At 38.5% G+C, this 24714-nt stretch overlaps 2 protein-coding genes across 5 annotated transcripts in view; one reads left to right on the top strand and one right to left on the bottom strand.

Moving 5' to 3' along the window:
• Window positions 1–24714, bottom strand: part of LOC137617179 (DDB1- and CUL4-associated factor 8-like) — a 483388-nt gene that overhangs the window by 66221 nt on the left and 392453 nt on the right. The window lies entirely within an intron of this gene.
• Window positions 1–24714, top strand: part of LOC137617072 (DDB1- and CUL4-associated factor 8-like) — a 56610-nt gene that overhangs the window by 23690 nt on the left and 8206 nt on the right. Inside the window, exon 6 of the mRNA XM_068346913.1 lies at window positions 4334–4456. Within this exon, the coding sequence (XP_068203014.1) occupies window positions 4334–4456 (123 nt within the window). The remainder of the gene's footprint in view (window positions 1–4333; window positions 4457–24714) is intronic.

The raw sequence follows: 24714 nt of genomic DNA on the forward strand, positions 1-24714 counted from the left end.
TCCTACCACCCTTTAACGGGTGTTATCACCCAACCACCACAAGGCGGTTGCCTAGTTTTAGAAAAATTCTGCCGAAATAGAGATAATTAGCTATGTATATATAACTGCCAGGTAAGTATTCATAAAACTTTGTTTTATCATAAAAACTCCATATTTGAGAACAAAGCCCTCAGAAGGATATTGGGAGTTAAATGGCAGGACAGGATTAGAAATGAAACTATGAGAGATTACTCGAGCACCATATGTGGATGAGATCATAATGAGGGGTAGATGGAGATGGTTTTGGCATGCTCTTTTCACTCCCCGAGAGAGATTAGTTCACCAAATGTTCAACTGGGCTCCACAAGGCACTAGAAGGGTTGGAAGACCCAGACCTACACAGCTGAGGAGTAGGAGATGATGAATGGAGAAGTATTGGATTAAAAGTTCAAGATAGAGAGGACTGATGAAGTCTAACTGAGGCCCTTTGTGTCAATAGGCATAGGAGGAGATGATGATGATATAATAAAATTAATAATAAAATATTTAATGCAGTGAAATCTGTAATTTCCCTAGATAAAAAAAAAGAAATTTAAGGTTTTTCACACAAACCCCTTATCATTATTAGAACGCGACTCATCACCTCGTCTTTCTGGTCGGTCAGGTTGTCTTTCACGACAATCCGATGTTAACGTTAAAGATAAAGGTTATCATGATCTCAACGCTCTTCTTCACGAAGGGGTTTAACACCAGGGCTTTACTCACAAGCATGAAGGTTATCTCGGTCTCGGCATTCTTCTTTCCGAAAGTGCTATAAGAGTTCAAGATCAAGATCTATACGCTCACGATCACGAGATTTAAGCTCATGCTCACGAGATTCCCGTTCACGAATTCAATGATCTCAGTATTGATCTAGATGTTCATGATCATGAGGACGACGTTCATTTCATGAGGGCGACACTCACGTTCGTGGAATTGTTGTTCACGTTTGCGAGGGCGCCACTCATGTTCAAGAAAAAGACACTAGACGTTCCCGATGCTCTCGTTCACATTCTTGAGCAAGACGATCACGAACGGGACGCTCACGTTCACGAGCTGAACGCTCATGATCACAAACGAAACTCTCTCGTTCTTTTGCAGAACGTTTCAAGCGTTCTTTTTCCAGACAAACCGACTGGTAAAGGACATTCCACTAACCAAGTATCTGTTGCGTGTCCTACTAAGTTGTCCCCTGTTACGTTTCCAGCCTGTGGCACTTAAGCCAAGCGATCGTCGACGCTACCATGTTCGATAGCGTTGAAGTGCTCCACAGTGCTTCCAGTCGCTCAGGTTCGGAGGCCTCAATCGTCACTTGTGGCGAGTGTTGGTCGTCCTCCAGTTCCTCAGGTTTCCACAGGGCTTCCTGCTTCTTGTTCGTATTCGGTCCCTCATGATTTGGAAGTTTCTAATCGTGAATCGCTCGCGTTTCAGCACTATTCTCACATTTTCACGAGTACTTCGCCCAATTTAATGTTTTACACAAGCTCCTATGGTGAAATCAATTCCTACACCTTCGGTGAAGATTCCCACTGTGACCACCTCTAGCGGTAGACCAATTCTCTTTCTTGAAGGGTTTTAAGAACCCCTAAATAAGTTTGTGGGTATTCCTATATATCCTGACAGACCCCTTAGAATAACTAAGGAATATCTCTCTCTGCCACAGAGACACTCTTCTAAGACACTGCGGGCACCTGAAGGTCCTCCGATTCACAAACGTTCTCCACTTCCTGGTCTTCCAAGGGAAATTCTGGACCTTTCAAAAAGAGGAAAGCTTCCTTCTTGGTATGATACTCTGTTATCAGACCTACAAAAGTTCTTTTGGGTTGGCCTTTCCACCTAAGTCTCGTCCTTCTCAAATCGGGAACCCTGCGTATCCCTTTGGAGAGTTTGTCGTCGGCTTTCTCTAACATTAAAGGTCACTTAGACTCAAGGAGGACTTCAGTCCAAAGTAGCATCTCATTAGCACTGAGTTCGGTTTTCTTTCACATTGAAGGTCACTTAGACCGAAGGAGGACTTTAGTCCAAAGTAGCATCTCATTAGCGCTGAGGTCTATGTCCAAACTCAGCACTAAGAACAGAGTTTCTTCAGTATTAGATCCATGTCCTCAGTGACCTCCGGTAACTCCGGGTAAGAATTTCCACAAACTAATCTCTGAACAGAGGAAGGAAAAGACAACCTATACTCCTCCTCATGCAGATCTTGTTCAACCCCGCACTAACAGAGATCTTGGATCCCCCAAAAGAAATTCCCGCCAAACCTCCTGTCCCTAAGTCTAGTGTTTTGAGGGAACCTCAAGCTATTCCTAAAACCTCGATCTTGGATAGGCATTTTCCTCCACCAAAAGAGTCAAAGGACTAAAACGGTCCTCAAGAATACTAAGATCAAGGATCCACACAGACAAGAGTTAGAGGCAGGTTTTCCTGAGAGGAGTCCTTCACATGATACGGTTGACGACTTTTATCTGCCCCAGGCTTCCATGGATGAATGCTTGGATGTGGACACAAATGAAGAATTTCTCCCAAGAGCGGCTAGTCCCAACTTCTGTTCAGAACAGGAATGAAAGGACTCTGAGCATGCCGTTTAGCAGGTTTTAGCCTGCTTGAGATCCTCCAATAGCTTTTCAAATTCTGGTATGACCTCGTAGGAAGACAAAGAAATGGTCCGTGACAAGATCTTTGGTACTCAGAGGCCTTCTAAGACTAGTGTGGCTTTACCCTGGTCGAAGGGCCTGATGGCTGCTAGAAGGAAGGCTATCTTGCAGATAGCTGGAACTTCTCATTCCCTGAGAGCAGGTTCATCTTCCCAGTCTCTCCCACTTTCTTTTATACTTCGAAGGAAGTATTATGCAATCGAGAATGAACCTTATTCAACTCTGACTTTCAGCCATTCTGTCAAACAGCTGACTAGGGGTATTCCTTCTCAGACACTCTTCCTTGAGAGCTTCCCTCTCAGCATCGGAGATCATAAACATAGAAAGAGGTGCGAAGTATGCCACTCAGGTTGCTTCTTGGCTTGATCTATGGTTTGGGGCATTAGGACAAATCATGCTTTCCAAAGACTTATCTAAAGAATCCACGAAGAACTCCTTGGAAATACAATTAATTCTACCTTTCTGTTACTTTACGTAAACTTTACGAACGGAAGACTATATTCAGGTCAGACATATTCAGCCACATGTGTTATGTGCAGATTCTACAGAATGACAGTAATAGCGTATCTCAAATTATAATAATAATAATAATAATAATGGTGATGATAATGATGATAGGATGGCTCTGGAGTCTAGGCCTATGCTATTGGCTTTATAACTCATCGTCTTCTTCTGCAGTTGTGGAGCAGCGGGGCGGGGTCTCTCATCTCCTAGGATGGCTTTTCAATATTTCTCCTTCATAGTATCGTGTAGTCATTTATAAACAGTTGTTTCGCTGATGTTGACGATTGGTTATATGTATATTTTTTTTTTTATAGAGAATCTGGTGAAATAAGCTTAACTAGAGTTACAGTTATCCAGTAACTGTTGGATAGCTCTAGCCATATTTGACAGATGACTTGCTTGTGAGAGTGCCACAGTGAGACAGTGCGGCCACTGGATCTGCCTAAGAATTCTGACTGGTAAGGAAAACGGCCTTTAAATGCTGTGGTACTGAAAACCTTCAAAACATGAAAACATAAGACTTCATATTATAAATGTAAAACAGTTTTATATGGCAAAAATAGTTTTTCAACCTTGATAACTATGCGGAAATATTTTCCGCTCCAAATATTTCCGGTCCAGACAGTAGAGCAGAAATCGGATATTGAAATGATGGAGATCCCTTTGTAGAACTATTTTTTTCCCTCTTTACCCCCACAATTCCGCCATTTGGCATCACTGCCGTGAGACTGCCAATTAGACCCCGCCCACAACTACACCTCCGATACGTTCTTTATGTTAAATACATAACTATGGTGGCTAAAAAGTCTCAGACTCATTAAGTATTTATTTTTTTTTAATTTTTATTATAATTAAAGATTATTGGGTTAATATTTCCATAATGATCTAACTGATATTTTGATGAAAAATATAGCATAAATTCTTTAGAATCATGCTTAATGAACTGTATCTTTTATTGAGCGAAGTTTCAAAATGCTTTTTCCCTGGAACCTAGTCTTATTAGAAATGTGAAGAATGTGAGAGTTGCCAGTTACACTTCATGGTGTATCTAAGCAGTTAATGAATGGCAAGTGTTTTTATATTGGTAGATTTTATATCTATAGATGGATGTATTTTAAGGAAAGGTTTCTGGTTCATGTAACTCCTATTTACACTTGCAGATTGTTAAGTCAAACTTGAGGAGGAGACACAAGGAACGAAATGATGACTTTACTGGCCTGGATAGACAGATGTTGATGGTGTTGTGGAACCACATCAGACGGAATGACCGCCGACGGCGAAGGGTGAGTTATAAAGGAGGCATGTTTATCGTAAGTTAAATGTAAATCTCCTTTTTATTTTCATAGGGTAGATTGCTAAGTTGCTAATTAATGGTTCCCAAATGTAGTCAACCTGTTTTTCAGTTATGATGTGTTTATAATTTTTTTTTTCATACTATATTCTTACAATAATTTTCTGTAATATGTTTACTTGTCATTTGATTATGGCCTTTTATTTGCATAACTATACACTTTAAAATTCTGCAATTGTAATTTCAGTAACTTTTTAGTACTGAACACTAGGTTATAGCAAGTATTAAACTCTATAATTTAGACTGCTTATTGTTTAAAATGTAGTTAATAAATGTTGATTCTTATAATGTGAAATGCAAATTGCCGAGCATGTTATTTATTAACTATGTACTATATATGCCTTTAAGATCATTCAGTCAGATTTTTATTTTGAGATGTAGATTTTGGAAATCTTATAACCTATGTGCATTAGGTGTATGCTTCAGGAGAATTGGAAGGAAGTAATTGTAATTTACACATACTGTATAACATTATCAAGATAAAGTGACAAAAGCGTATATATCCGCGCTTAAGACAACCTTCAGTTACAACGAAATTGAAAATTAAGTCAAATTTGAATGAATGCGGGTCATATCTGCTGTATAAAATAACTGGTGAATTGCAAAACCATCAGTGCACAGGCTAGCTTTTGTTGCATACTTAAAAATCCTAAATGAATTAAATAAAGACAATTTCATATCATGCATTTGATAAGCAGGCAACATAAAACCAAAATCACTGCTTTGTTAACGTTTCATTACCGATCATAAAGAACAAATGAATGCATGAAATAAGAGCGATTTTTTATAATTTTTTTTTAATAAACACTGTTTAAAACAGAAGACGTTTTTTTTGTTTTGTTTACATTTCATCGCCGATCATAATGAACAAACAAACGCATTTGCACATGCAAGTAATAACTAACGATATTAGGAGCTTTTAGTAAAGATGTTATTACAGATATTTTACTTTTCCATATCCCTAAAAATTTCTAAACATCGCATAAGAGGAAAACAATTTTGTTTGCGTTTAGTCAACAATAACAAAGTACCGCTAATGATAGTATGATGTGTCAGAGAAGATGATGCTTGATTGGAGAAAGAGTGAGGATAATTCAAATCATGGTGGATTTTCAATGAAAAATAAATATGCTAATCTAAATTTGGTTACTATCGTTATAAACGATACCATTAAAATTATCGAAGGTTAAGGAAAGAAAAAGTTAAAAACTGCAACCATAACTCTGTTTACATTTTGTCAGGTTATGTTTATAAATGCCAAGTCGAAGCATTTCAGATTCAATTACTGTACTTTTATTTTAACGAATTCATTTTTAAAACTGGTATTAATACAATAATACCAATAATAAAAATATAATAAGCATGCAGGGAGTTTATGGTGGGTAAAAGTACTGAGCATAAGCTGGGTTAGATCAGCCTAGGCCTACGGTAGGTCTCAAACTTCACCTATGAGATGAAAGACGCAGGGCAATTTTTTTTAGCCAAAATTTTGGGGAAAAAGTGCGTCCTGTAGGCCATCAAATACGGTATATTTTGGCATTACTTCAAACTATATCTACTTTTTTGTTTTTCATTCAATTTTTTTTTGTTCATTTAAAAACCACTTGAAAGATAATTTTATATACAAAAAGGTGTGCATTGGAAATTGTCATAGCATTTTAATTTTTTATATATTTACTGTATTTTATCGTTTTTTATATACAAAAAGGTGTGCATTGGAAATTGTCATAGCATTTTAATTTTTTATATATTTACTGTATTTTATCGTTGTATAGAAGTCACTTTTAAAGGTGATATTTTTCTTATGAAAGTTTTAAGTTTTTTCTAAAAGTGGAATACATATTGTAGGCTATAAAATTCCTCATCTTTTCATGATTGAATGACAAAAATTGGTCAATACAGATATTAAAAATATGCAGTTTTTCTCTAAAACAATCAAACTGTACTGTACTGTATTTTGAAAAATTGTAATTCAAAGTTTTATGTACATTAAAGATTGATTGAATAGACTTTTAGTATATATAGGGATGGGCTTTTAGTTGTAATTTTCTCACCACTAGAGATCATAGGGACGTATTATATTTCAGTTAATTATTATTATTATTATTATTATTATTATTACTTACTAAGCTACAACCCTAGTTGGAAAAGCAGTATGCTATAAGCCCAGGGGCTCCAACAGGGAAAATAGCTCAGTGCGGAAAGGAAAAAAGGAAAATAAAATATTCTAAGAAGAGTAAAAACAATAAATATCTCCTATATAAACTATAAAAACTTTAACAAAACAAGAGGAAGAGAAATAAGATAGGAGAGTGTGCTCGAGTGTACCCTCAAGCAAGAGAACTCTAACCCAAGACAGTGAAAGGCCATGGTACAGAGGCTATGGCACTACCCAAGACTAGAGAACAGTGGTTTGATTTTGGAGTGTCCTTCTCCTAGAAGAGCTGCTTACCATAGCTAAAGAGTCTCTTCTACCCTTACCAAGAGGAAAGTGGCACTGAACAATTACAGTGCAGTAACCCCTTGGGTGATGAAGAATTGTTTGGTAATCTGTGTTGTCAGGTGTATGAGGATAGAGGAGAATATGTAAAGAATATGCCAGACTATTCAGTGTGTATGTAGGCAAAGGGAAAATGAACCGTAACCAGAGAGGAGGATCCAATGTAGTACTGTCTGGCCAGTCAAAAGACCCCATAACTCTCTAGCGGTAGTATCTCAACGGGTGGCTGGTGCCCTGGCCAACCTACTACATATATTATTATTAACCAGTGGGGTGCCTCATCCTTCAAATCCAAAAATATGCATGCACCAAATGCACACACATGAGCAAGACTAGCTAACATATATTCTCATCTGTGTGTATTTCTGGTCAAATTCAATGCTTTTGACCTTTTTACCTCTGACAATTTATGGATCTTTCATCATAATAAGAGTAATTGTAAATACATAAATGAGCTGACAAAAAAAGAGAAACATACATGTAGCAAATGTTCATTTACAAATATCATTTGATATATGAAAAACAAATAACCTATTCCTCAGAGAATCATAGGAAATGTTGCAATTAGTGTTTATGGGATACTGAAATAAAAAGCTCCTGGAAATTTTTGAAGGAAAAGTAAATTAATGAGTATGCAAGTCAGAAAAGGATTGCATATAGGAACAGTCATGCTTATGTAAATACAGTTCTGTATATAAAAAGAACTTTTTAGCAATAAGAATCAAGTTAAAAAAAAAAACCTACTTGAAATATGAGATATGGACACACTCCTAGCTAAAAATGGAATAATCTGAATTTCCAAAATTCCAGGCCAGGGGTCTTGAGTCACGCTCCTTAAATTAAGTTTGAAGTTACTCAAGATTTGATCATGTGTTTGATGGAAATACTCTATTGTGTAAAATACCTTGTTGAAGGGTTAATTTAAAAGCCAGATCTTTTACTTCTAAACAGATAAGAACCACTCCATTTGTGGTTTAGTCTTCAAACACTACCTACATCGTGTCAAAGGATTCAATTATTTTTATTATAACCCTGGGTATTTCCCATTTTCATGCTTTGGATTTTTTTCTCACCCATTCTATGAATTTGGTAGGAATCTTTCATTTGTGATATTTTTAGGTAACAACAGTGTCTCATTTGGAACTAATTTATGTATTTCATAAGTTTATTCTTCTTATGAGCCTTTCTTTCCCATAATATAGAAACAGTCACTTGTATGTTGTGAAAAGGACACATGTAATGTACATATACAGTAATGGGGATCCAACAGTTGTTTAAGCAAGGTAAGGTTAGATAGGTGAGATTGGAAGGGATATACTTCTCTACCAAGTTATAGATTTGCAGAGATATGTTTATACCACAACACATGTATAACCTCAGTGTCAAGCTCCTTATGTCAATTTCTGAAGAATGTGATAGTGTCTTTGGTAAAGAAATAAATAACAGTCCTTGTATTTGGTGATAGACATAACTGGGCTGTCAGAGAGGTAAGACGCTGTGGGGATTACAAATGTCAGATTTGTTCAGTCATGTTTTTGGTTGATAAGGTGATAGTGGTTAATATGAAATGTCAGTTTACCTTTTCTTCACCTCATATCTTTTATGTAATACTCATGTCCATTCCCTGAGGGGTAGAGGAGCTGTATATGCTAATAAAGGTTTTCTGCATATTGCATAGACCTATTGCTCTGTTTTTTTTTTTTTTTTATCCATTTCCATTGGTTTCTTCCTACTTCACTGCTCATCTATGGTAACGTTACCCAGCTTTAATTATGAACGTTTTTAGAAGTATACACTTTGCGACAAGCCTGATGGAAGTCTACAATCATGAATCAGTTGTTTTGTAACTCCCCTTGATACAGTCAAACCTCTAGCTACGAAAGAATCGGCTTACAAAATTTTCACTTCAGTAAAGGAGATGTGAAGAATTTTACGACTCGGATCACGAAGAATCTTTCGGACAACGAAAGGTGGTACGCAGCGGGAGCCTGATCGTATCCAAGACGGATTTTAAAATTTGCGCGCCGCCAGCCCGTAAACAAGCTACCATCCTCCTGCGTTCCCATTGGTTATCTCCTTACTCAGATGCTAATTACCACCAAGAGATCCTGCTCTCCTATTGGTCGGCATCTACTGTCCTATATCCCATCGTGCATCTACGCATCGGCATTCCTATGTCTTCTCGTTCCGGCAACAGTATTGTACGCGTTGATTTGGTGTTTTGGATTTTCACTCGCACTCCAGTGTGTCTGGCTCACTTTTTCTTTGGCTTTGCCGAGAATAGATGTCTCCGCTCTCTGCCTTCCAAACAGACTTAACCATTGTAATAATTTCTCAGCTTTTTTAATTTTCAAGTGCGTGTGTTTCTCCTTTCTGCAGTCCATAATGCAGACATGGTCAGGGCCTGAAGGACGCTCCCTCAGTACCTTCATGTCTAAAACCGAAACCGATCCCCATTCTTTGTACCCGGCACGCAAAGGACGGCGATGTGATCAGGCTAACACCTGTGAGGAGTGCCAGGAGTGGTCCTCCTCCCAGTGGGAGAGATTTGGGCGCCGGCACAAGAAGCGGTCCAAGAGAGTTCTCGCCTTCGGGGGCCTCCTCAATGGAGAAGAAACCTTGGACCTCTTTCTTGACCACATCCGATCTCTTCCACAGGCTGATGCTCGCTCAGTCTCTTCCTAGGATCAGTCGAGTAGGAGTGTTGACCAGACAACCCTGCGGTTCCTCAGGGACATAGCTTCTTCCCCTATAGGAACTTCGGCTCCGCCCCCGGAGAATCCTTTTCTTTATCTGATGCATGGGCCCCTAAAGATAACCTAATTCTGCGTCTTCCGAGGTAGAATTTCTTTCTCCTGCAAGCACCATACTCGACGCCTTTGCAGTCTGCGAGGCCCATCTCTCGCCCTCTCCTGCAGCGTGACTCCCCTTCAGAGGAAAATTATTAGAATTATTATTATTGAAATTACTAAAATTATTATTAACATTAAAATCTTCCTTGTTCTATAATTATTCCTCCCAATCTTCTGGCTCCATAGATTCCCCACCCATTTTCAAGAAACTGAAAGTTCATAATTGACGGTGTGGCTAGTGAATTAAACCTTCTGGAAGAATTGTAAACATTGTAGAGGTTATGCAGTAAGTGCAAATGGTGGTGTATCCAGCGCTTTTAGCCTCCTGATCGCTGTTGAAGAGACAGCGTGCCCGCTGGCACCCCCAGGATCTCATCGTCTATTAAGGACCGCAGTCCCCTTCGCCCATCCAGTCAGTCGCCCATACCCGCCGTGAGGAAAGAACGCTCTGATTCCAGGGATCGACGATCATCTCATCACTCTCCTGCTCTTGATCATCACTCGTCATCACACGATCATCACTCGCCAGCTCATGATCGTCACTCTCCTGCTCGCCATTCACCAGCTTGTGATCATTACTCTGCTGCTTGCCATTCACCAGCTTATGATCATCACTCACCTGCTCGTTGTTCACTTGCCCTTGGATGCTCTGCCATAGTGTGCCATACCCCAGCGAGCAATCACTCGTCTACGTCACACCCCTGCACACTGTTCGCCAGCTTGCCGTTTACCAGCTCACCCTTCACTTGCTAGATAGTCTCCTTCCAGATGTTTTCCGTTCGCCCATGCTGCGCTACATCACAGCTCTCGCCAGCATGCCGCTCTCCAACTCGACCCTCGCTACAGTTAGCCCAACAGCGGTTTTGTGGTGGTTAGGGACCAGAATCGGCTACGAACTGGGCATATTCGTGAATACTTAAAACGCCATTTAAAAATGGTTATACTGTAATTGCTTATTTTGATATATTAAACATTTTATAACAAAAAAAGATATTTTCTAGAAAAATATACTGAATGTGGCTCATGAACACCAATTAACAAACTGTCATAACACTATAAGTACAGTAAAGTCCTGTACATATACGAAGTATAGAGTGCTGTTCTGTATGTACTTTTTGTATTTTATTAATGTTGCCCTTACTGTTGAGTATTTAATTTTCTATCATGTATAATCAAACCGGTGAGAGAGAGAGAGAGAGAGAGAGAGAGAGAGAGAGAGAGAGAGAGAGAGAGAGAGAGAGAGCCAGCCTTACCTTATTGCCTTATTTTTTGTTTGGGTTCCCCCAGGTCCCTCAGTGTGAGGCACCTCGTATATCCACCAGAGAGTTGCTAATACATCTTCCGGTGTATTTTGCATCTTCCAGTCTTGGATGGTCTGGGATGCATCTTAGGTATTTATCGAGCTGATTTTTAAACGCATCTACGCTCACTCCTGATATGTTTCTTAGATGAGCTGGCAGCACATTAAATAGTCGCTGCATTATCGATGCTGGTGCGTAGTGGATTAATGTCCTGTGCGCCTTTCTCAGTTTACCTGGAATGCTTTTTGGCACTTAATCTACCTCTGCTTGCTCTTTCTGATACTTTAAGCTCCATGATGTTTTCAGCAATTCCTTCTATTTGCTTCCATGCTTGTATTATCATGTAGCGTTCTCTTCTCCTTTCTAGACTGTATAGTTTTAAAAATTGCAGTCTTTCCCAGTAATCAAGGTCCTTAACTTCTTCTATTCTAGCAGTATAGGACCTTTGTACACTCTCTATTTGGGCAATATCCTTTTGGTAGTGTGGGTACCATATCACATTACAGTACTCGAGTGTACTACGCACATAAGTTTTGTAAAGCATAATCATGTGTTCAGCTTTTCTTGTTTTAAAGTGTCAGAATAACATTCCCATTTTTGCTTTACATTTAGCCAACAGTGTTGCTTATTTGGTCGTTGCATAACATATTCCTATTTAAAATTACACCAAGGTCTTTAATTGCTTCCTTGTTTGTGATTGTCTCATTATTAGGTCCCTTGTATGCATACACCATTCCTTCTCTGTTTCCATAATTTATTGATTCGAATTTATCGGAGTTAAATACCATCCTATTTATCTCCGCCCATTCATATATTTTGTTTAGATCTCTTTGTAGTGAGTTCCTATCTTCATCACAAGTAATTTCTCTACTTATTCTTGTGTCATCGGCGAAACTTCTCACTACGGAGTTTTCAACATCACAGTCTATGTCTGAGATCATAATAACAAATAGCAGTGCAGCTAATACCGTACCTTGGGGCACACCAGATATTACCTGGGCTTCATCTGATTTCTCGTCATTTGCAACCACTATCTGTTTTCTGTTTTGCAGGAATTCTTTTACCCATTTTCCTATCTTTCCCACAATATTATGCTTTCTCATTTTTTTCTCCAATATGTTATGGTCTACCTTGTCAAAGGCTTTTGCAAAATCTAGATAGATCACATCTGTGTCTTTTTCATTTATCATATTATTGTATATGTTTTCATAGTGAGCTATCAGTTGGGTCTGTGTACTTTTTCCAGGTACGAAACCGTGTTGACCCATATTAAACAAATTATTTTTGACCAAATGGTTCATTATTTTCTTTTTTATTACCCTCTCATACACTTTCATAATATGTGATGTTAGACTAACAGGTCTATAATTGCTTGCCTCTAGTCTTGATCCACTTTTGAAGATAGGGGTTATATAAGCTAATTTATGTTTAACATATATCTCGCTCATATCTATACTCTGTCTTAGCAGTATTGCAAGTGGCTTCGCGATAGTGTTTGCAGTTTTTTTTAACAAAATCGCTGGAACTCCATCTGGTCCGGCTGCCGATTCATTTTTAATTTCGTTTATAGCCGTAACAATATCTGCTTCATTAATATCTATATCCGTTAGATATTCAACATTTTCTTCTCTCATTTCTGTTTCATTATTCTCATTCGCAATTCTTGGCGTGAACTCACTCTTATATTTTTCTGCTAATATGTTGCATATTTCCTTTTTTTCATTCGTTAGCCGTCCTTCAATTCTTAGAGGTCCTATTTCTATTCTCCTTTTATTCATCTTTTTTGCATAGGAGTAAAGTATTTTGGGGTTTCTTTTTATATTTTGAAGTGTCCTTTCTTCTAAGTCCCTTCTTTCATTTTCTTTCGACTGTATAATCTTTTTTTCTGCATTTTCTATCTTACATTTTATTTCCCTCATTTTCCACACTTTTTTTTTTTTTTTTTTCTTTTGCAAGATTTTTCTTCCACTTTTTAATTTTCTGAAATAAGATCCTTCTGTCTCTTGGTATGTACGTCTTTTGTTTATTGTTTTTTTTCGGTACATATTTTTCAACAATTTTCTCCAGTATTTTGTACAGTATATCCGTATTTACCTGTATATTATCACTTATAAATACATTTTTCCATTCTTTATTCAGTTCTTCATTTATTTCTGACCATTTTATATTCTTACCGTAAAAGTTATATTTTCCATATCCTTCCCAAAGTTTTGTGCTTTTATTAATTCTGTGATCACTTGCTTTGGAATGAACTATCAATTCTATGACATTGTGGTCTGAAATTCCTGTGTTATACACTATTATTTCTTTAACATAATTCACCTCATTCACAAATACTAGATCTAGGACATTTTCCTTTCTTGTTGGAATGTGGTTTATTTGTTGCATATTATGTTCTAATAGCATATCTTGAAGCTTTTCAAATTGCCTCTTATCTTCTGCGCTACTATTACTATCTTTTTTATATGTATACATACAACCACTTTCTTCTATCCGTTCTTTCCAATCCACGAAAGGAAAGTTAAAATCTCCGGATAGGAGTATATTCCAGTCTTTATGGTTTCTACATATATCATCTATTTTTTCTATTATTATGTCAAACTCCTTAGTGTTTGGGGGTCTGTAAACTACAATATTCATTAGTTTTTCAATGAGAGAGAGAGAGAGAGAGAGAGAGAGAGAGAGAGAGAGAGAGAGAGAGAGAGAGAGAGAGAGAGAGAGAGAGAGAGAGATTTTTTTTTTACTTGTGAAAAGTATGAGCAATGCTAATAGGAAATAGTATATAAAACAGAGAGAGATTTTTTTTTTACTCGTTAAAAGTACTGTATGAGCAATGCTAATAGGAAATAGTATATAAAACAGAGAGAGATTTTTTTTTACTCGTTAAAAGTATGAGCAATGCTAATAGGAAATAGTATATAAAACAGAGAGAGAGAGAGAGATTTTTTTTTTACTCGTGAAAAGTATGAGCAATGCTAATAGGAAATACAGTAGTATATAAAACAGAGAGAGAGAGAGAGATTTTTTTTTTTATACTCGTGAAAAGTATGAGCAATGCTAATAGGAAATACAGTAGTATATAAAACAGAGAGAGAGAGAGAGATTTTTTTTTTATACTCGTTAAAAGTATGAGCAATGCTAATAGGAAATAGTATATAAAACAGAGAGAGAGAGAGAGAGAGAGAGATTTTTTTTTTACTCGTGAAAAGTATGAGAAATGCTAATAGGAAATAGTATATAAAACAGGAAGATGATATTATTTTGTCGAAATGATGGCTAAGAAAAAAGTAATAGAATAGGAAAAGTCAAAACCAACTTGCATTACTGTACTGGTTAAATGTTTTGCTTACGTTATGGGTGGGACTTGCGGGAGTCAGAGGCGGACAATTAAAGAATACTACATAGTTATATCTGTGTGATTTAAACATGTATGCCAACATAGAAATACACTAAAATAGACCTTACATAATCGTGATTAACAACTAGAATCGTAAGCATTTTGGTTAGTGGTGGGTTAGATGTGTCAGGGGCGGTTTGAGTAATCCCTCGGGGCGGTTTGAGTAATCCCTCAGGAAGGGAATGTCACCATTGGCTAGTGTGTGGTGTGATTTCACTATGGTAACATAAAAAACAGGGTAAAAGAACATTTACAGAATCAGAAATAAAGGCTAGAATCCCAAAGACTTCATTGGTTGACTGAAGAAAGGAGGGGATGCTAACATTAAGGAGAGGAGGAGATTTTTAGTGAAATTTACAGAGTGTGAACTGTGTGTGATATAAGACCGTGTGCTATACTCTTTTGCAGGATATACAATGGATTTTTGCCTCCATAAGGTTTATATTTGTAGCTTAGCTTGTAATCATAAGAATAATGTATTCGGACGTCACTTTCTGTATCACCAGGCATGTTTTTTGGCATATAATGAGGTCATCGTAGCGAAGGAGTTAAAAGATTTATGCCTATATGAGAGAGAGAGAGGTGTAGATCGCTAGTGTAAGATTTTAATATATTCCGTTCTATTTTATTACAGTAAAGTACATTCACTGTTCTAGTGTATTTTAAATTTAACTTAAAGTACAATCACATCTCTCAAGGGAATATTTATTAGTGGAAAAAAATCTTGAGTTTTTACCTCCTAGCATTCATGGAATTCTGCAAACTGGAAGTGGGGTCTGTGATTATAACGGCCTTAGATAAGGATCCTTTACTGTAATCAGAAATCATATAACAAACTTCCCTTCATTCATGTTGCCCATTTCATACTGGTCATACTTTGAATGAAAGACTTGCTCTGTTTTCTCTATGCACCACTGGTGGGTATTTAATGCTTCACTGTAATCCAATTACTATATCAATGAATCGGTTGTAATGAGGATATCTTGATGGTTTCTTTCTAATCTTCAGTGCTCCATTTTAGATAAGTTGCTTATTGCCAATGCTGTATGTCAGTCACGAAGATACCCTGGTGAAATTTTTTTCTATCAAAGAAAACTAAATTGCTGTTATAATCTGACCCTTCTGGGTGGATGTAGAGCCAAATCTTAATTAGAATAACAAAAAAAAGAGGGAGAAGAGGTTTGGCCATGTGGGTGTATACCCTACTCGAGTGAGAATCCTCACTCTATGGCATCAACTATACTTCAATGTATACTGTATATTTTTATTGTTTTCCCTTTGAATTATTGAATTACATTAATAAACCATAGTAAACTAATGGTTTGTATTCTACAAAATATATTTTTTTCCAAAATGTTATGTTAAGTCTAAAAGCATATGGGTTTTTTCATGAATGTAATTACGGTGGTACTATCTTGGGATGAAAACGAGAATGGTGGAAAGGAAAAAAGTTATTTCTTAGTAGCTAATGCCATCTAATTAATATAATAAATACGCTAATTAATTAAAGGCAAAATGAGGGGGAAGATTTCTGTTTGTGAATTTGTAATGTTAAAAATACATATAGAAATTGTTAACATTGAATAAAATCATAACGCCTGAAAGTAGAAAAAAAATAACATCCTGGAATATTCTTAATGATGACATTGGAATGAGGTAATGTGGTTATTACTCATGATATTAAATGTTAGCAGAAAAGAGTAAACTCATAGTTTGGTAAATCAGAGGGAAATTGGGAATTTACTACTGTTATCCCAATGTAGTTATGGAGATTGACAAAAGTAGATATGATGGAGGCTGATTTCTTTTAGATAAACATATTTCATGTACTTTTATGTGTGGTTTTCACTCATTGTATTAAAAACAATCATGTCTATTCTATTTACTGCGTTGTTATAAACATGGCAGGGGGATAATTTTTCAGTTTAGCATAACTCACAACAGTTATTTCACCAAAGAAAAATATTGATTACTATGGCTTGAAATAGTTAAAAGGTAAGTTACAATGCTGGATTATACTGTAGAGATACCAATGCTATTTTTCCAAGTACAGTACAGTACGTGCAATATTTTGTTGAGAAACATTTTAAGAACATTTTATAAATTGCAGATGATGTTTCTTTAAATATGTTCTAGGTATACATGCTGTAGTATTTCTTAAATATATTATAGGTACACATGTACTAGTAAAAGTTTTCTGTATGAAAGTGGACATATTTATTTGAAGTACAATATAATATTTAATGAAGCCAAAAGGACATTTATTCTATTCTAATATTCTTTTATTTGTAGTAGCTAAGAATGTTTTGGTATATTTTTTCAGTCTCTTAGAATTGGGAACCTTTCTTTTGCTCCTGTTCAATTAGGCAATTTGTTTTGTGTTCCTTAGGTTTTGTTATAAATTACAAAACACTCAATTACATTTGTTTGATGTTAGAATAGTTACATTTTCATGGAAATCCTAATTTAAAGTAAATTGTCATGTCAGTATGTGCAGTTTAGCAGGAAATGTTGAAATGTAGCATAACCTAATTACTCATTAGATAATTCCTATAGTCAGCAGTAGGTAGTGAGTTTTGATACTGTGGATTTTTTTATGGGGGCCTTAAATCTTTCATCAGATCTAAACCAAGTTATTTACTTTATTAATTGCTGAATATTATTTGCATTAACATTCTTGTAGTCTTTTATGTTCTGTGTCTTCAGAGGCATTTCCTGTATTGTTTTTTTCTTCTGCAAAACTTTTTTAATCCTTGGAATCTATTACATTTCTGTTCTTATGCACACCCTTCTCAGCAGTTGGTCGAAGAAACTTTTTCACGAACAAGCCACTGTGTACGATAAGTTTAAAAAAGTAACAATGATAATTCTAACTGGTCATTTTAATCATTGTCTCTCCAGAGCGCCTCCCCAGAAAGCGACTGATATTCCTGTCCCGCTCTGATCATAAGCCCCCGGCTTCACACTGGTAATATCCCTTAGAAAACATCAGTGTTTCTGAAAGTGTCAGTATTGAATTTCACCTTCATCTTGATTCTTATCCCCTTTTGCAAACCACTCCCTTCTTCATTTTTCCCAATTGCATTTTCTTTCTCAACTTCAATCAGAATCTCTTTCTCAGTACACCAGAGGTCCAGAACACAGGGAGTTGGTTTTTGCTAATTTACTGTACAGTCCATTGGCAGTACCAATGTCAGTTAAATTTCAAGAGATCTGGCCACAATCAATTTTGTGTTTGCTCTAACATTTAACTTTTTTTGCAGTTCTGTTCTTTTCCAATGTTCTTCTTTCATGTCACTACTATGCTTTCCTTGTGTATTTTGTTTTATTTATTTTACCTTATTTTCCTTTTTCTCAATGGGATTTGGTTTTATTGTTTTTCCTCATCAGGAAGCAGAATGCAGCCTGTTCTGGATATCTGGATGCGATGTTTAATCCTCTTGCTTTTAGATGTGTAAATATTTTATTGTAGTCTGTTGTCAGTACATTATAGTTTGTACATCATGCCCTAGTTCATATACTGTGATGTATTTATTTGTCTTTTGTAATGGACTCTGTATTGGTGTTTTGTATGTTATTTGGGAACAATGTTTCTATAATTTAGGTACACCATTTCAGAAATGTTTATCTTTTAAAGTTATTTTATTTATTGTGTCATAGTTTTCACCAGTTTACTGTATACGGTACACTGGGCAAGTTAGTGCATATGCTAAGAAAAATATGATAGATCAATAAAGTAATTTTAAACTGTTATCACCTTAAATATGCTTATGTGTGTTACAGTTATTGAAAAGTCAACTTATTTCACTTGGTTTTATGGGTGGACCTTAATTATGACTATTTTGAGAGTGGGACTGAAATATACTTTAATATTTGGGAGAAGGGTCTATTCATAAAGATACTGTAGTTACTGTTTTGTGCTTTCCAAAGGAAAATTGAATACTTCAAAGATGCGAAATATCACTATAAATTGGCTTGGGTTCCTACCTAAAAACAAGAGTATCTGGAAAAAAAAAGTTAGGCATACCAATATCAGTTATTAAATCAACTCTCCCTATCAGTAAATGTATTGGCTGACCATTATCAAATGTTTAGGAGAATATATTTCAATCACAATGTATTTTGCAGTATTTTGTTTTTTATTCTTTAACCATGTGTACATGGACAAACTCATATTTTTAAAGTAGCCATTTTATTTTTTATATCTTTATTAGGATATTATTTCATGGGAGAGGAATGCCTGTGCTCTAATAGTACTGTACAAGCTACATAACAATTTACTTCTATTTAGATTTGACTCACAGTATGATATGGCAGGCCTAAATTCATTAACCTACGTAGATCTGAAGAGAGAAGAAACATAACTAAATGTAGCAGTCTTCATTACTATACAAAGACCATTAATACCAAGTGTTGGCTTTTGATACAAAAGTCACTGTAAATTAATGGTCTTCAAAGACACCAACCAAAATGAATTTTATTTTTTTTTTTTTTTGCTGATTAGGTATTCCAAGCTTGAGCATATTATTTTATTAGAGTAATACTAAGAAACATTTTCTCCAGCAAGTACTCTGAAAAGTACACAATTGATATTAACTTTAAATATCTTGAGCTTTCGAATTGGATGCATAGAATGCTAAGAAATGAAAACATTATTTTCAATATTAATCTTACCCGATAATCATGTAGCTGTCAACTCCGTTGCCCGACAGAATTCTACGGAAGGGATACGCCAGCGATCGCTATACAAGAGGGGGGTGTACTCACAAGCGCCACCTGTGGCCAGGTACTGCAGTACTTCTTGTTGACACCACCTCAATTTTTCCTCTGTCGTGCCTCCGGCTAGACCTACATGGATACGCTGTTGATTCTGGAGTTTTTTTGCTCACGATTTGGTGATGTATTTGCTCTAGAGTTTAGCTTTCGCTATTCAGGAAGTTTTATCATTAGCTTAGCTAGCTTTTGGAATTAATTTGATTAATTATGGTGACGAAGAGAGTATGAACTCTCTTTCACTTTTAAATGGCCGACCCTTCCCTTAGACGGAAGTGTTGGTGTCTAAGAGAGTATAGACTCTCTTTCTTAATTTTGCTTTGTTTATATTCGACCTTTCCTAATAGTAGGCGGTCTTTTCTTGGTACCGAAGTTAATTAACATTGAGCCCGTCATTTCGGTTTTACCTGTTAACATATAATGCTATTTTAATGTTTTTGAAAGAATTTCTTTGATAGTCTCGTACTGTTTTCAAAGTTGAACTAACGTTTTGTTTTGTCTCTGCAGTTGTTGACGTTCAGAACGTTCAACTTGCGCTCTATCGTTACGATAGAGAGAGAATTTTCACGGTGTCACGTTGCAGTAAGAGTAAACCGTTTCTAGCGTTTTGTTCATTCTTTCTTAGCTTAATGGTTTTAATTCTAATAAAGGAACTTTTTATTTGGGAAATCTTTCAGTTTTTTTCCTTTAACAATAATATGTTTTAACGATATATATGATTGGGCTCTTCTCTCAGGTTCTAAGTCAAGAGAGAGAGAGAGAGAGAGATAGAGACGGAGGGAGAGAGAGGAGGATAAACGTTTCGTTCAAGCGAGTAACGTTGTTATCGTTTTTGCTCTTCTCCCTAGTCTCTTTAGGGGAAGAAGGTAAACGTTTCTAGAGTTTTATTCTTGTTCTCAAGCTTTATGCGGTGAGAGATTTTAAACGTAGTTTATTTGATCTAGTGTTTAGTCTCTTTCCAGCCACTGAATTATTTATCTTTCATTAGATTTTTCTGTTACATTGTAATTCTGTTTTTGCAATTACTAACTTTTAAGGAAGGATAGAATTGCGTGTTTCAGGTACAAACCACTTAAAGTTTCGAGTTCAGTGAAATAAGTGCAAACAGAAAATCAAAAGTGATAAGTTATAAGCGCAAAGTGTTACAGTGTTGCGTTCGAGGGTTCGTCTGTTCGTGCCAGTTGTTCGCCTAGTCTGGGACCTCTTACAAGCTCCCAAGCCCAGGGGAGAAGTAATGTCGAAGGACTTATGGGTTCAGCAGGCCTTGATCGACGAACAGACGTTTTCCCTCCGTGGTTTCGGGTGTATCTACACACGTTGCCGACGTGATCACCCCACCCACACAAAGACGAGAGAGCCCTTTTATTCCTCGTCTGCGGAAGAGGTTTCTCGCAGAAACCATGGACCAAATCTTGCAGCTTTTAAGTGCAAGTCGGTCCCTTCCGCACAAGTCCAACTCCTAGGTGTAGCCATTAGCCCTGGGTCAGTTCGGACTTGCTGCAGTACGACAACTGCACACCTCCCAGAGAGGCAAGGTGGTATCGCAACAGGCAGTAGCTCCGTCTGTTGCCGCACCAGCTGTTTTAGACCCTCAGTCTCAACGGACAGTAGCTCCGTTTGTTGTTGTCTTTCTTAAACTCTAGTGGTCTATACTGCAGACAATGCAGTCTCAGCTTGCGGTGTTGATGCAGGAGTTTCAGGCAGAGAAGGTTAATACACCTCCTCCTGCGAACGCTCCTCCCCCTCTGCGCAGTACAATCTGCCAGACGTATGAGGTTGAGGTTCCTCTAGCTACCTCCATGCGTGAGCTGCCGCGTTGGGAGTTGCCAGATACCAGCGCTGTGCAGCAACCTCCACTTTCCTTGAGGCTGGAGCCTCTTACCACGCAGCAACCTCCTCAACAATGGGGGCAGGAGCCTTATGCCTTACAACCTCCTCTTCCCTTGAGACAAGAGTTTCTTGCAGTAAGACCATCCTCGAGGCAGCAACCTCTTGAGGTACGACAACCTCTACCATCCTTGAGGCAGCCACCTCAGCTCTCGCAGCTGCAACCTCAACTCTCGAGGCAAGCACCTCAAGAACCTCAACTCGTGAGACAGGAGCCGCGTTCTGCGCAGCCGCCACCTCAACTCTCGCAGCTCACACCTCAAGAACCTCAACTCGTGAGTCAAGAGCCTCTCTCTGCGCAGCCACCTCAACCCTTGAGGCAAGCGCAACTCTTGAGGCAGGAACCTCATGCTATGAGTCAGCCACCTCAACGCATGCATCTGCCACTTTCTCCTCAGCTTGAACCTCTTCCCATTCAACTTTGAAATAACAAATGACAATAATAACACCTCATTACTTTCATAACTTGCATTTGTAAAACATATACATGTATGCCTACACAAACATTATGATAATGGAGGTTATTCGTATTACTTAAAAAAAAAAAAAAAAAAAATATATATATGTATTCCTTGCAATATTTTTAACAAAATCGCAAAAATATGGCAAAAATATCTTCAAAACAAAAATGAATCATGAGTTATGAATGTAATGTAAATATTATGTTGATATTAAAACCCCATGCAAGCATGCATGAAGTAATGCAGTGTTGCCAACAGGGCGAGTTTCCCTTTCCTGAGGTGAAGTAGATTATAGTACGTATATTTAGTGCAGCTTAATTCTACGATTATCATGCCGGCTATCAAATTCATCAACAAAACAGTCTAAATCAATTCCCTCGGCACGTGCACTTTCAATGGACAGTAATGCGATATTACTCAATCTAGCACTGGTCATGGAATTTCTGAGAAATGTTACACGCCATGCAACATGCTCTGCTTACCTTACAGCATGCTCTACATACAGCATGCTCTGCATACAGCATGCTCTGCATACCTTACCGCATGCTCTGCATACAGCATGCTCTGCATACAGCATGCTCTGCATACAGCATGCTCTGCATACCTTACCGCATGCTTCTCAGACACACATCTTTGGTTGTTGCCAACTCACTAGACTGTCAAGCAGTTTCATAACGTTGCCTTCTAGTCTGCTGCTTTTGCACCAGTGAAACCCTCACTGAGAGAACTTAGCTTTTCTCGGATATGGTCCCTGTAGATGAGAAAGTGCTTTTCTCCCTCCCTCTGATATTCCCTTGAGGACTCTGTCATTTGGAGAGGAGCCTTTAGCTGCGTAGCCTCCTATGGACTTTAATTTAAGCATAACATGCTTCCAGGGAAGGTAATGGTTCCACTTCAGTCGCTAACCCCGTCTGTTACCACACCTGCTCCCATAGACCTTGAGCTGTGTTGCAAGACATGCAGTCCAAGCTTAGTCCTTGTTAGAGGATTTTTTGTTTACGGAGTCAGTGTGTCACTGGGAAGACGTTCAACAACCAGCAGAAGTGACTTGTTGTGACGCAGTGCGGCAACCTCAGCAACCCGATAAGGAGTTGTCTGTACGACCCAGACAGTCTAGACAGCTTCGGGTTGTCACTGTACTTCCTCGCTTCCCCATGGTTGACAGTTCACAGACTGTGCAGCAGTACCATGATCTTGTGTCCGGCTCCGTCAGACGATTGGCTTTTAAGAGCTCCCACAAGTCGTCGCTGTCTGGAGATTCTCAGATGGACTATGGATCTGACCAAGGAACTGGGCCTCCTGGTCAATTTTGAGGAGTCCCAGCTCGTCCCATCCCAGACCATTGTCTACCTGGGTATGGATCTTCAGAGTCGAGCTTTTCGGGCTTTTCCGTCGGCCCCAAGGATCTTCCAAGCCCTAGACTGCATCCAGAGCATGCTGAGAAGGAACCGATGCTCAGTCAGGTAGTGGATGAGTCTAACAGGGACACTTTCATCGCTGGCCCTGTTCATCGTGTTAGGGAGACTCCACCTCCGCCCCCTTCAGTATCATCTAGCTGCTCACTGGATAAAGGACATGACGCTAGAGACGGTCTCAGTTCCTGTTTCCGAAGAGAGGAGGTCTTCTCTCGCGTGGTGTAAGAACAGCTTTCTTCTCAAGGAAGTCTACCTTTGGCTGTTCAGAAACCCGACCGCCGTCTCCTCTCGGACGCATCAGACACGGGCTGGGGTGCGACTTTGGACGGACAGGAATGCTCGGGAACATGGAATCAGGAGCAAAGGACACTTCACATCAATTGCAAGGAGTTGTTGGCGGTTCTTCTGGCCTTGATAAACTTCAAGTCCCTCCAGCTTAACAAGGTGGTGGAGGTGGACTCTGACAACACCACAGCCCTGGCTTACATCTCCAAGCAGGGAGGGACTCTTTCGTGGAAGTTGTTCTAGATCGCAAGGGACCTCCTCATCTGGTCAAAAGATCGAAAGCTCACGCTGGTAACGAGGTTCATTCAGGGCGGTATGAATGTCATGGCAGATCGCCTCAGCCGGAAGGGTCAGGTCATCCCCACAGAGTGGACCCTTCACAAGAATGTTTGCAGCAGACTTTGGGCCCTGTGGGGTCAGCCAACCATAGATCTGTTCGCTACCTCGATAACCTAGAGACTCCTGTTGTATTGTTCTCCGATTCCAGACCCAGCAGCAGTTCACGTGGATGCTTTTCTGCTGGATTGGTCCCATCTCGACCTGTATGCATTCCCGCCGTTCAAGATTGTCAACAGGGTACTTCAGAAGTTCTCCTCTCGCAAAGGGACACGGCTGACGTTGGTTGGCTCCGCTCTGGCCCGCGAGAGAATGGTTCATAGAGGTACTGCAATGGCTGGTCGACATTCCCAGGACTCTTCCTCTAGGAGTGAACCTTCTACGTCAACCTCACGTAAAGAAGGTACACCCAAACCTCCACGCTCTTCGTCTGACTGCCTTCAGACTTTCGAAAGACTCTCAAGAGCTAGGGGCTTTTCGAAGGAGGCAGCCAGAGCGATTGCCAGAGCAAGGAGAACATCCACTCTCAGAGTCTATCAGTCTCAAGGGGAAGTCTTCCGAAGCTGGTACAAGACCAATGCAGTTTCCTCAACCAGTACCACTGTAACCCAGATTGCTGACTTCCTGTTACATCTAAGGAAAGTAAGATCCCTTTCAGCTCCTACGATCAAGGGTTACAGAAGTATGTTGGCAGCGGTTTTCCGCCACAGAGGCTTGGATCTTTCCACCAACAAAGATCTACAGGACCTTCCTAGGTCTTTTGAGACCTCAAAGGAACGTCAGTTGTCCACTCCAGGCTGGAATCTAGACGTGGTCCTAAGGTTCCTTATGTCATCAAGATTTGAACCTCTCCAATCAGCCTCTTTTTAGGACCTCACATTAAAAACTCTTTTCCTCGTGTGCTTGACAACAGCTAAAAGAGTAAGTGAGATCCACGCCTTCAGCAGGATCATAGTTTTCACATCTGAAACGGCTACATGTTC

The sequence above is a fragment of the Palaemon carinicauda genome, chromosome 23 (assembly GCF_036898095.1).
Source record: "Palaemon carinicauda isolate YSFRI2023 chromosome 23, ASM3689809v2, whole genome shotgun sequence".
NCBI lineage: Eukaryota > Metazoa > Arthropoda > Malacostraca > Decapoda > Palaemonidae > Palaemon > Palaemon carinicauda.